A 12172-nucleotide genomic window follows, 5' to 3' on the forward strand; every position below is an offset into this window, starting at 1 on the left:
CAAGATCATAGTTATAACTAGACCACTGATACGTGGTCTGCAGATTTCCCCCAGTTTAAAAATGTAAACTTAACCCTCTCGTGTTTTGACATTTTTTAGTCCTTACTTTGACTTACCATCCCACAATTTTAACTTTTAGATCGGCAATTTAAAATCTAAACTTATATTTCGACCTACTAAAGTCATGTTTTTGCTTTTTATGTCATATTTTGACCTTTAAAACTGATGAATTTAACTTTTTGTTTCATACTTTAAAATTTTCAATTCATAATTTTGAAATTTAAATCATATTTTGAAAATTTTTTAAGTCAGATTTTTGACTTTTAATCCCGCAATTTGAACTTTAAGATTGGCAATTTAAAAAATAAACTCATGAGTTTTAGTTTTATTTCATATTTGACCTTTAAAACTCAAGATATAGAATATAACCTCATACTTTGAACTTTTACACCATGATCTCACATTTGACCTTTTTTAATTGATGATTTTGAGTTATATTTCCCCTTTAAAAATCACAATTTCAACTTTCTTTCACATATATTTGCATTTTAAGAACATTATTTGGACTATCATTTTCATGGTTTGACCTTTTGGACTAATAGAATTGACTATCTCAGATTTTGACCCTTTAGACTTATAATTTTGACTTTTTTATCTCAAAATTATTTATCATCAATGCTAAGTTTTTTTGTCCCCCTATTTTATCACTGGTGAAAATAAGGCTGCCAGTTTCTGGTTAAATATTGACCCTGTCAGGCTCTAAAGTTAGACCTAAACTCAGAATTTGGCATTTGTTTGTGGGAGAAACTGAAGGTTGTACTTACTACACCCGGTAGAAATCAGTTTTTTTAGCCAGAAGCCGCCGAAGCTGCTGCAGGGTGCCTCGCTGTTCGGGGTTCTTGACCAGGCACATCCTCAGCAGAATTTTGGTCTCTGAAAATGGCACATCGAGGTGTTAGTGTGTGGAAAAATATGATTCAGGAGAAAACATCCTAGAGACTTACAGACTGAAAATATGTGCATTTATGAGTTTCTTACGTTTGGACAGTCTCCAATTGAATTCAACTTTGCCTTTCATGAAGTCATTGGTTGTAAACGTATACATCCCATGAAGGAGGGAGTAGAACAGCACCCCCAGCTGCCAGACAGTTGTAGGGCAGGCCTGGTACGCCCCACAATACAACCACTCTGGGGGGGCATATATACGGGTACCTGGTGCATGCAAAAACAGACAAAGAGAAGAGTTATGGATGGAAGAGAGAGCGCCATTTATGTTCAAATTTAGCAATGAAAGTCAAGATTTAAAATACTTAAAATAATGAATCAAAGTCAGATATCATACCATGAAAACAATGAAACATCTCTGAGGAGAAGCTGGCACAGCCAAAATCAATGAGGCGCACTCTTGACGCCCTGGACTGGAACTGTATGAGGACGTTTTGAGGCTTGATGTCTCGATGGAAGATGCCCTTTGATTCCATCTCAATGGCGACATCCACCAACTGCCTCAGGATGTCCTGGAGTAAAAAAAGACAAAAACAGTTTCAAGGATTAAAATGCACTGAAATTAAATGAATGACAATTAAACTACCTTCATTTATGTCCCTATCTGGCCCATCAAAGGCCCACCATCCCACATAAAGCCATCTGCTACCCGGTAAAGTAGCATGCCATGCACATGTCATGCTGACTGAACACTTGATAGCAGTATAGTTACTGCTGGATGATTTTAAAAGGGAAATGTATGAAAGGCCTCAGACTGCCTTTAAATATCAGTGGTGATCCATTTGTACAAGTGGGTGTCCACAAAACACCCATAACACCATGGCTGGTTTAAACTGAGCCAGAAAGACACAGAAAGTCCAGATACCTACCTTTGCCTCGTCCTCACGCAATTTTCCTCCACGTTTATTCAGATGCTGCTGGAGGTCCAGGCAGGGCGTCGGTCTCTCCATGACCAGAATTAGTCTGTCATCCAGGGAGTACCAGTCAAGGAGTGACACTGCTGCTGACTGGCCGACTTCTCCTTTCAATCCTGTCGCTTTGAGCATGAACGCCACCTCCAGGATGATGTTATAGCTCGTTCCATTGCATATCTAAGGATGGAAATACAAACACAAAGCTGTTAGCACCTGCTGTCCGCTCAAACTGCCTTTGGATGAAAATAATCAATTTTCTAATGCAAACTGGTGACACACAGGCCGCCCACAGAACTGACTGGACCCTTGATAATCCAAGAGACTGAACCCCCCATAGATGTGATGCTATCAGAATAAGTGTGTTGGATCAGTAGCATTGGTGCTAGCATCTTGGCTAACAGTTCCCTCATGTTGGAGCTGAAAAGAGTGTCAAGCTATTATTGTGTTCTGATGCTGGAATTATTGATTTATGCTACTTTGAACTGGTTTTACCACTTTGTTTTGCTTCATAATAAATTATTTTTGCCACTTTCAACCCATTTCTGCCCATTTCTGCCCGTTTTCTGCCACTTTTATACTATCTTGCCCCTTTTTCATAAATTTGACCTCTTATTTGGGCCACTCTTTGCCTTCATTTTTTCTTTTTTGATCCAGTTTTGCTTTTTTCAAGTTTTTACCTTTTCCTTTTAACCAATTCTCTGCATTTTTTTCTTACTTTTCTGTTTTGCCCCCTTTTTGAGCTCTTCTGCCATTTCTTGCCGATATTGATTGCATTTTTTTTTTGCCATTTTATGCTCTTTTTGCAGCTTGTTGCCAATTTTTAGCTGCATTTTGCCCCTTTTCACCCATTTCTGTCACTTTTTTTTAACAATTTTTGCAATATTGCACCATTGTTTGCCACTTTTTGGCTGCTTTTCCCCATTTGTGTAAATTTTCTCACCATTTTTGCCACCTGATGCTCATTTTTGCCCCTTTAACCCATTGTCACCTATGTTTGTTCTTTTGGCCCCTTCTTGTCCATTTTTTGCCACTTTGCCACTCATTTTTGGCTTGTTTAAGCCCCTTTTGTCCCTTTACACTAAGATTCATCACTGTTTTTGTCACTATTACCCATTTTTGCCACTTTTTTGCTGCTTTCCCCATTTCTTCAGGTTCCCCCATTTTTTGACCCAAACACAGTTGTGACTTTTTGCCCATTTGGTCTTTTTTTTTTTTTTGCCTCTTTTGCAACTTCGTTTTGCCATTTTATCCAATTCACGCCCTTGTTTTTTTTTTTACTATATTAACCTATTTTTTCCACTTTTAACCCAGTTTAACGTCTCTTTCTAAATAATTATATTCCTTTTAGTTTCTTCTACTATGTTCTAGTCTTGAAGTCTGACATTACTCTCCTAATCATTGAGTTCAGTGTTTCCATCCACACTGTTAACATCACTGATTAAAACTTTTGTTTTAAGAGGTTTTTGACAAAGGTTGGACTATACTACAGCATAAACAAATGAAATTCATTTACTGTCGCTTTGATAAGAGTGGGTATTATTCAGGTTAAAACTTAAATATGGTTATCACAGCTCAACTTTACAATAGACCATGATTTTGCTGTTCCCCAGAAAGCTCTCCCCTTTATCCCCCCTTACAGCCAGCCTTGGTGAAACGTACAGAGTTGTTTTAAATAGAGACTGAGACAGAAGTAGAGCTGTGTCAACTAGAACAGTTAGGTTTTGGATGCTGTTTGTTGTGGATCAGTTTACTCACCACCTCTTGGCGCTTGACTTTCTTTGCATCGATATACTTGATGGCAACCTGCAAGACACATCATCATCATCATCATCATAAACAACAACAACAACTGTTATTAAACTGTGAAAATCATGGAGGTTTCTCCAGTTTCCAGTGATGCTTAGATACAAAAATGTACAATAACAAACTCTGAAGGTGATTGGTGGATTTTCCACTGAAAGCCAATAATCTCAGGGAGGCAGAGGATGTAGAACGAGGTGTTCCAGTGTCAGATGCATTGTGGGAGGGAGGGCTTGCCAATATAAAGAACTGTTCTGTTAGTTGTGGGTATAGATAGGTGAATGATCACCAGCAGGTTTGATCTGCCAGTGTCTAGTACTGAGAAACTGTGTTGCGTGTTTTCTGTCTTCTCAGCTATTTTTCATGTCAACTTTGGTCTTACTTAAAGTAAACTCTAGAGTCTGTTTTATTGTAGAGATGAGTTAAAATGCCATTATCATGAAAAGAAAGGCTTTGAATGACTTACCGGTAGCTTGTCTGAAATCCTGAGGCCAGTGTAGATCATTCCATAGCCTCCTTTGCCGAGTGGATGCAGAACTTTATATTTGGAGTCAAAGTCAGCTAAAAAGCACAAACACCAGAATCAGAATCAGAACTGTGTTTTTATTGTCAAGTACAAAAAAAACAAGACGAGGTTACGGAAATGGAGAAAGAGAACAAATGTAAAAGCAATAAAGAAAAATACAAAATAGAATACAAAGAGCAGAAGTTCTATGTTTAAAGATGCAATGGTGAAGATGTCTGAAGTTTACAGATGTGTTTATGACAACGTTACACTGCAAATATCTTACTGCCTTAATTTCCACTCAGTGTGCAGAGTAACCTGCAGATCTACCTGACTATAATTAGCTTCATATAACAGTAGTGCAGCTGGAACTCTGTTTTATGCTGTTGTTGAACTTATTCACTACTCCTCATAGGCCGACCTCTCATTGATGCACCCTGGCCTATGCACTGAGGCCACTAGCAAGCCCCCTTGTAAGAGCCTACATCTGCGTCTGGTCCCACCAAGCCTACATTTAGATCTGATCAAACATCTACAGCTGCAGTCAGAAGGATTCAACCACCATTGCTAACTCAACACAGGCAATGCTTCTAGTGGTTTCCCCAAATTCAACAGTCTCAAGATGATTCAAGATAACAATCTAGTATCTTACCTTGGCTCTTGTTTGCTGAGGAGGACATCTTATATATCTTTTCCTCCTCTGTTAATTCTTTGTCACCGTCCTTATTTTCAGTGCCAGACTCAGGCAGCTTGAGGTTAGGAGCAGAGGAGTCAGATTCCCAGGTTACAGAGCAGCTGCTGGACTCACTGCTGTTCTTGGACCTCTTCCTGGGGGCTTCTCCTCCATCCCCGGCCGTCCTCTTACGTCTTATGGCGAAACCCCCCTTCTCCTCATCGCTGTACCGGAACAGCTTGTTGAGGACGCATGCTGCTGTCTTCTCCTCCACTGGTTCAAGACCAGGGATGGTGAACTCTTTCTTTGCTGGTTCAAGTCCAGGGATGAGGAAGTCTTCCTTCTCCTCATCACTGTATTTGAACAGCTTGTTCAGCACCCATGCAGTCGTCTTCTCCTCTGCTGGTTCAAGACCAGGGATGATGAAGTCTTTCTTCGCCTCAACGCTGTTTTTGAACGGCTTTGTTAGCACGCATGCTTTTGTCCTCTTAAGCGCTGGTTCATCTCCAGCTTTCTTGGGTTCGGAGGACTTGACGATGCCTCCAGCACTGACCCTTTGTCTGGGGGAAACATCAGCCTCCTGAAGTTTCCTCTTTAAACACCTCTCCATGTTGTTCACTACAAGTAAAAGAAAAATCAACAACTTTTCATGAGTTGATCTAAGACCAGATGCATGTTGAAGTTAAAGCAGAAGTCCTTTAAAGAAGGCTTAAGGCAGGGGTGTCAAACTCAATCACAGCTGATTCTGAGTTTAGGTCTAACATGAGAGCCTGAGAGGGTCAACATTCAACCACAAACTGTCAGTCTCATTTTCAACAGTGATGAATTATGGGGGAAAAACTTAGTACTGATGATACATGATTTTGAGACAAAAAGAAGTCGATATTATTAGGTTAAAGGCTCAAAATCTGAGACGAAAAGTCAAACTTACTGTTTCAAAGGTCAGAATATAAAATTAAATGTCAAAATAAAGTTTTTAAAAGGTAAATGCATGAAATATAAAGTCACAATCATGTTTAAAATGTTAAAATATGAGATAATATTTTAAATTGTGAGTCTAAAATGTCAAAATGTGAAATAAAATTCAAAATCATAAACCTAAAAGGTCAAAATATGGATACTAACTTTAAATTTTGAGTCTAAAAGATCAAAATATTAGAGTACAAGTCAAAGTTAGGAGTTTGAAAATGACAAAACAAGGAATGAAATTCAAAATGAGTTCAAAAGGTTAAGATATGACATGAAATTATAAGTCATTAAAGTGGTCAATATATGGGATATTAGTAGCAATCGAGTTTGCAACCTCAATATGAAATAAAATATGAAATCATGAGTTTTAAATGTCAAAATATGGCTTGAAAGCCAAGGTTAGAAGCAAAAAATGTCAAAAATATGAGATGAGTAAAAAATGTTACTTGAAAAGGTCCATTCACAAGACAACATTTGAAACAGTGAGTGTAAAGGAGATAAAATGAGATAAAATTCATAACTGTGAGTTTAAGGGGTTCAATTTTGACTTAGAACTTATAATTTTGACTCTAAACAGTCCAAATATGACATGAAAAGTCAAAATTATAAGCTTCAGTCATAATTGGGAAATTCAAAATGATGAAAAATGAAATGAAAACACAAATTAATTTTCTTTTCCCACATTTCTGACTATTTTTAAATCTAATTCTACTGATCTTACAGGCCTGGGCTTGAGTTTGACACCCCTGTCTAAGGCAACACTTGATTTAAAAAAAAAAACAATTTAGTTTTAAAATTTAAAATCAGAAATTTATGTAAATTCAAGTCAAAGCAACAGCATGAATCTTTAGACTTACTTTTGCTTTCTCCACAAGACAGAGATGAGAAGTCTCGATAAAACCCACAGGAGAAGTGAAGTCTTCAAGTTTCACAAGGAAAATTGAAGTTTGGAAAGTGCTCGATCTCTGTTTGTCTACAACCAACCGACTGCCGACTGCGACCAAAAGAGTTTGATTGCAGAGACTCTGAGCTTTTATAGTAGAGAGTCTGAAGATTCTAGAACTGACATCACAGTGGTATTCACATTTAATGGACCAAAGACTGACATTCTACATTCTAAACAACAACATTCTAAAGTTCCATTTAGGCAGAACCAGTCTACTTTCAATTATTTATTTATTTATTTATTTATTTATTTATTTATTAATCAGTTTATCTGTCAGGGACAGTACATAAGCATTGTTGTATTTAATGACAGTGTAACTGACAGACTTCTAGCCAGGGTTCATTTTCAGTCCTTGTCCCTGGTCAGGCTTTTAAGGAATGACACACATGATGAAGCTCAATGAATTATCCTTCTGGTGAACTTTACAATGGTGCTGTTTCATGGGTGTCTGATCTGGTGTTTTTAGCCTCTGTTTATACAAAGATGACATGGGTTTCATTGCTGATTGGGTGGCCTGACCTCAGACAGTAACACAGTATGAACAATGTGATAGAACCGTTGCATGCATGTAAAGCTGGACGGCCTTTATTGGAAAACAAGATCTTAAAAGTCAAAGCAGTTCAAGTTAGTCCTGATGCTCTTTGACACATTTCTGATGTGTGCCTCACATTTTCGTTGTGAGCCCAGGACAGCTCCTAGATATTTAAATTCATTTCCGTCTGATCAATATTCATCATAAAATAATTTTGTCTCAAAGAGAAGCACATGGAAACAGTTTTTGCACAGTTCAAAGTTAAAAAGTAGTTTCTAAGCTGCTGTGACACACCGACTGTCTATTCAGCAACTCTGCAGCTTGCTGTGGAGATTTAATGAAACATAGATGATGGCATCATCTGCATACATTTGGCAGCATCCATCTTTACAGCTGTCTGCTAGCTCATTTATGTACAGGCAGAGTAGAACCTTGTGAGACGCCCACATTACACTTCTGAAAGGATGACATTGGACTATCGATTTGAACACATTGCATTCAGGACTCCAGATTTGACTCAGACCAGCTGAGAGCTTGTTTGGAGAAATTTAGCTGTTGAAGTTTTTTTCAAAAGTAAGTCGTGTTTCACAGTATCAGAGGCCTTTTTCAGGTCCAACAATACTGCTCCTACAACTTCACTGTCATCTAAAGATTATTTAATAGTTTCTGTGAGATAGCACAGACACAGACTCTATGGCAGCAGTCAAGGTAGCCCCAAAAGCCTGGATCTGGTTTTGGCCCTGGAGATGTGCATTCCTGATGCTTCAGCAAGTAAAATAAGAAAAATGAAAGTAAAACAAAATTAAAATTACATTAAAAGATTAAAGTCTTGAATTTACAAAATTCAAATGCTGCCAAAAGGGAGAAAAGGTATGATTTAGGTCAAAGACAGACACCAACACAAACACTTAGAGGAATCATGGTGTTCATGTGTTTTTGTCAATCAATCAATCAATCAATCAATCAATCAATCTATCTATCTATCTATCTATCTATCTATCTATCTATCTATCTATCTATCTATCTATCTATCTATCTATCTATCTATCTATCTGCCACATCAGGAGTAACATTAGGACTGTATCAGAATAATATTAAGTGTAAAGTTGATGTATGCTGTCTTAAAGGCCTCCCCATGTGCAAATGAGTCATCTGAGACATCTGAAAGATTTCACAAATAAAAAACCAAATAATTATTTAAGAACCAGTTTAGTGTAACATCTAACATATTTATAGTAGGTATGTATTTCAGTAAATGTTCTTTATTATGATCAATTGTCCTCCACTGACTTTATCTACTCATTTTCTCTCATTTCACTATCATTACCCACACACATGCATGTGTAACAGGCCCCGTAGATGGAGTCATCTACGAGTCACAAACATGCATATGCATATGCTTCTTTTCACAACCAAATCGTGTACAATTCTGTATAAAATTAACTCATCCTTATGTCTTTTTCTTATGAAAAGTTTTGCAATATTACAAATAAAATCTTTAACATGCTGCCAATTTAGATAATGAGATCTTTTCCCCTTTGTGCAACTACTTTTTGCCAATTTTTTGCCCATTTATGCCAACTCATGCCCACTTAAAATCCAGATGATTCCTCTCACTGGGCTATCACTTCAGTAAATAAATGTACTACATTTTATGCCACTTTTGACCTATTTTGCTTTTTTCTTACTATTTTAACCTTTTTTTTTTTTTTTTACTTTTTGGCTGACCGCTGAGGGCAGCCCTATATATGGCAATGTCTGTGTCTGAGTATGTCTGTCTGTCTGTCTGTCTGTCAGTTGGTTGGTAAGTAACTGAGTGAGTGACACTTTTGTATAATTAAGAGCCATATACTACAGAGTTGCGTTTGCTTGGACTGAATGCTGTCACTAATGGCTGCCTCCACTAACTAGGCTCGAGTTAGCATCATTTATGAATGGCTCATCCATACAGAGTTGCTGTATGGTCGGGGTTTACTCATGTTGACAGTCCTTTAATGGCTGCCCTTAGCCTACTGCTCTAAATACTCAGATATAGCTTTAGCCTGTTTCACCAGAACTGGGCCACATTTATGTATGACAAAGAATAAAACAACCCTATAAGCTTTTCATGTTAGGAAAGATGTTTCTAGTCCCCCGCTGAGCTGCTTTGGCATGATTATAGTCGAGAGGGAAAAGGAAACTTGTTGTGTGAACGCTTGTGGACTAGCGTTAGCTCGGCCTTAGCCAGAACAACACATTTCTTTATCACAGCTAGCGCTGACAGAAACACGGAAAGCTTACTGCGAAAGAAAATGAAGATGCCGCTCTTCTGCCCCCTGCTTTAGCATGACAATGTGATAGTTAGGGGGGACAGGTTAGTTGTTATATACAGCTAATGAGTTGTTGTGTCCCAGCTAACAACTAGCTGGCTTGTCATTAGTGGGGACTGAGCCACAGCGGAGCTTCTGTCTGAACCAGACAATGTGTCTGAATCCAAACAAGCGCAGAAAGCAACACTGAAAGCTTTCTGTGACAGGAAAAAAACGTCCTCTCTCCACTCCCGGTCTGATTCGGCATAACTTTCTACGACCTCGCCTGCTGTTAGAAGCACACGCTGATAACGAGTTAGCATGTGGCTACCACAAAGGATTAATGGGGAGTCCACACGATCTCAATCCAGGACATATCAGAGCGATAAGAACGGCTCATTTCAAAGATAACATCCACATCCAGCTAACTAAACCAATGAACTGGGGAGTTATGGATATATAGCGGAGAATGATGAGGAAATGTTCAGTCATGTAATAGGCGAAGCTAGCACTAGCTAGACTGCCGCTGCTAGGCTAAAAGTAGCCTCACTTTAAAGCATTCAAACTCTGCAAGCGTCCCTAAAAACAGCGATCAGAGGGTATAATAAGATGATTCTATGCCGTCAGGGCATAACACAGCAGTGTGGGGCTGATAAGTTATGAGTTCGGAGAGAAAAGTACTAATGACGCTGCAGGCTATGAATAGTGTGGCTATTCATTTGTATCAACACGGCGTCTGCAGCATCAGAGAGCAGTGTTTAACGCCAGTGTATTTGACAGCATAAAGAAGAGCTGGTATGAGGATCAAACACATCCACTGTGGTCAGAACAACAACACGAAGAAGAAACTTCCACTTGGGACTTCCGGCATGGATTGGATGTATAGTGATGCCCATGTCGGCCATCTTGACTGCAGTTGGGTCCCTCTCAAAAAAGGAGGAGCCAGCTTTCTCTTTTGAAGTGAGATTGCAGTTGTTTGGTTTATACAATCCCCTGATAGTCAGATGCACACAGCCATACTGTAAAAAAAAAAAAAATTGAAACTGCTCAAATGTTTTGTTGAAACTGATTACTCAACGTTTTTAGGTAGTGGAAATAGATTTTTTTTTGAGTGATCAGTACTCATACATTGTTGGGTTAACCTACCATTTACAAGCTAACTGTACTTCCCTTATTTCTATTACAAACTTGGTCTCGAATGTTAGTGCTACCCAAGGTGGTCCAATTTAAGGGGCTACAACCAGGAGTTATAGTGATGGGTCATTAATGAGCGAGCCGGTTCAAAGAGCCGGCTCTTTTATGTGAACGATAAGAGCCGGATCCAGTTAGAGAGCTGTTTTATATTTTTATTACTATTGTTATTAGTAGTAGTAGTAGTACACAGCAAATTTTGCAGTGTTAAATCAACACTTAAAGAGTTGAATTTAACACTGTGTCCGAGTGTATTTGGTCCTAACCAGAATTGGTGTTAAATTAACTCTTTCCACAGTGTTAAAATTTCAGAGTAAAATTAACTCAAAATTGAGTAAAAAATGGACACTGGCTAACACTGTACAATGTTAATAGAACTTAACACTACATGTTAATCAACTCTGAAGAGTGTAAAAATTACTCCCAGCTGTGTTGGTTATCTATTCTTCTGTAATAACAAATCAACTCTATGTCAGTGGTAATTCAACTCCCATGGTGTTAAATTTAACACCTATGCTGAGTTTATATAGTTCTCCAATAGTGATACATCGTAGCAATTAAGTATTACTTTTCAACACATGAAGGTGTTTTATAACACCATAGTAGGATCATTCTTTTCTGATGTGTTTCAGCAGATTGATTAATAACATGATCAATTATTGCCTAAGTGTATTACTCAGGCAATTTAACATGGTTGTTACATAATTGTGATCTACGGTAAGCAATGAACACTTACACTTTGCTCACTTAAGCAGCCCCTGTTGCTTAACACAGACACTACACTTAGTAGCCACAGGCAGGAAGTCACTTACTCAGTAAACAATTTCACTCATGGTGGAAAATTTAAAAACTTAAAAATCTTCAACAATCTACCAGAAACATGAACAAAGGACTTCAAGCAATGATTGCTGTACAATAGGCATCATCTAAATATATCCAAACATTACTTAAAATTATTCAAATTTTGAGATGAAAGTAGGCGGAGCTTATATCAATTGACTCTCTGCAGTGTTGATGGGATCAACACTGTCAAACAACTCCAACACTGAAGACCACTTAACTCAGGGTGGAGTTAAAATTACACTTAGGGAGTTAAATCAACCTAACTCTGAGAAATTAACACTCCAGTTTTTACTGTGTAGTAGTATATTGATTGGAGTGTGTCTGTGTTATTTGATTTATTAGTAGGGATGATCTTTTATTTATTAGTAAGTCACACATCATTTTTTAATGAATAAAACACAAAATAGATCATTTAAATTTGATAATAGTATCATAATTGTTAATATCACCGTTGATTTTTTTGTTGAATGATTTGGTTGCAAATGTCCAGCTAATATTGACAATTT

The 12172-nt window shown here is 37.9% G+C and overlaps 1 protein-coding gene across 1 annotated transcript; it reads right to left on the bottom strand.

Annotated features, from left to right (window-relative positions):
• Window positions 1-823: 823 nt before the first annotated feature.
• On the bottom strand, window positions 824-5507 carry LOC121506751 (serine/threonine-protein kinase pim-1-like). The gene is made up of 7 exons (XM_041782607.1): window positions 4877-5507; window positions 4186-4280; window positions 3675-3722; window positions 1875-2096; window positions 1343-1517; window positions 1039-1212; window positions 824-933 (listed from the first exon to the last, which is right to left on the bottom strand). Exons 1-7 carry the CDS (start codon window positions 5505-5507, stop codon window positions 824-826), a joined length of 1455 nt encoding a protein of 484 aa, XP_041638541.1.
• Between the last annotated feature and the right edge of the window lie 6665 nt (window positions 5508-12172).

The sequence above is a fragment of the Cheilinus undulatus genome, linkage group 3, assembly GCF_018320785.1.
Source record: "Cheilinus undulatus linkage group 3, ASM1832078v1, whole genome shotgun sequence".
Classification (NCBI taxonomy): domain Eukaryota; kingdom Metazoa; phylum Chordata; class Actinopteri; order Labriformes; family Labridae; genus Cheilinus; species Cheilinus undulatus.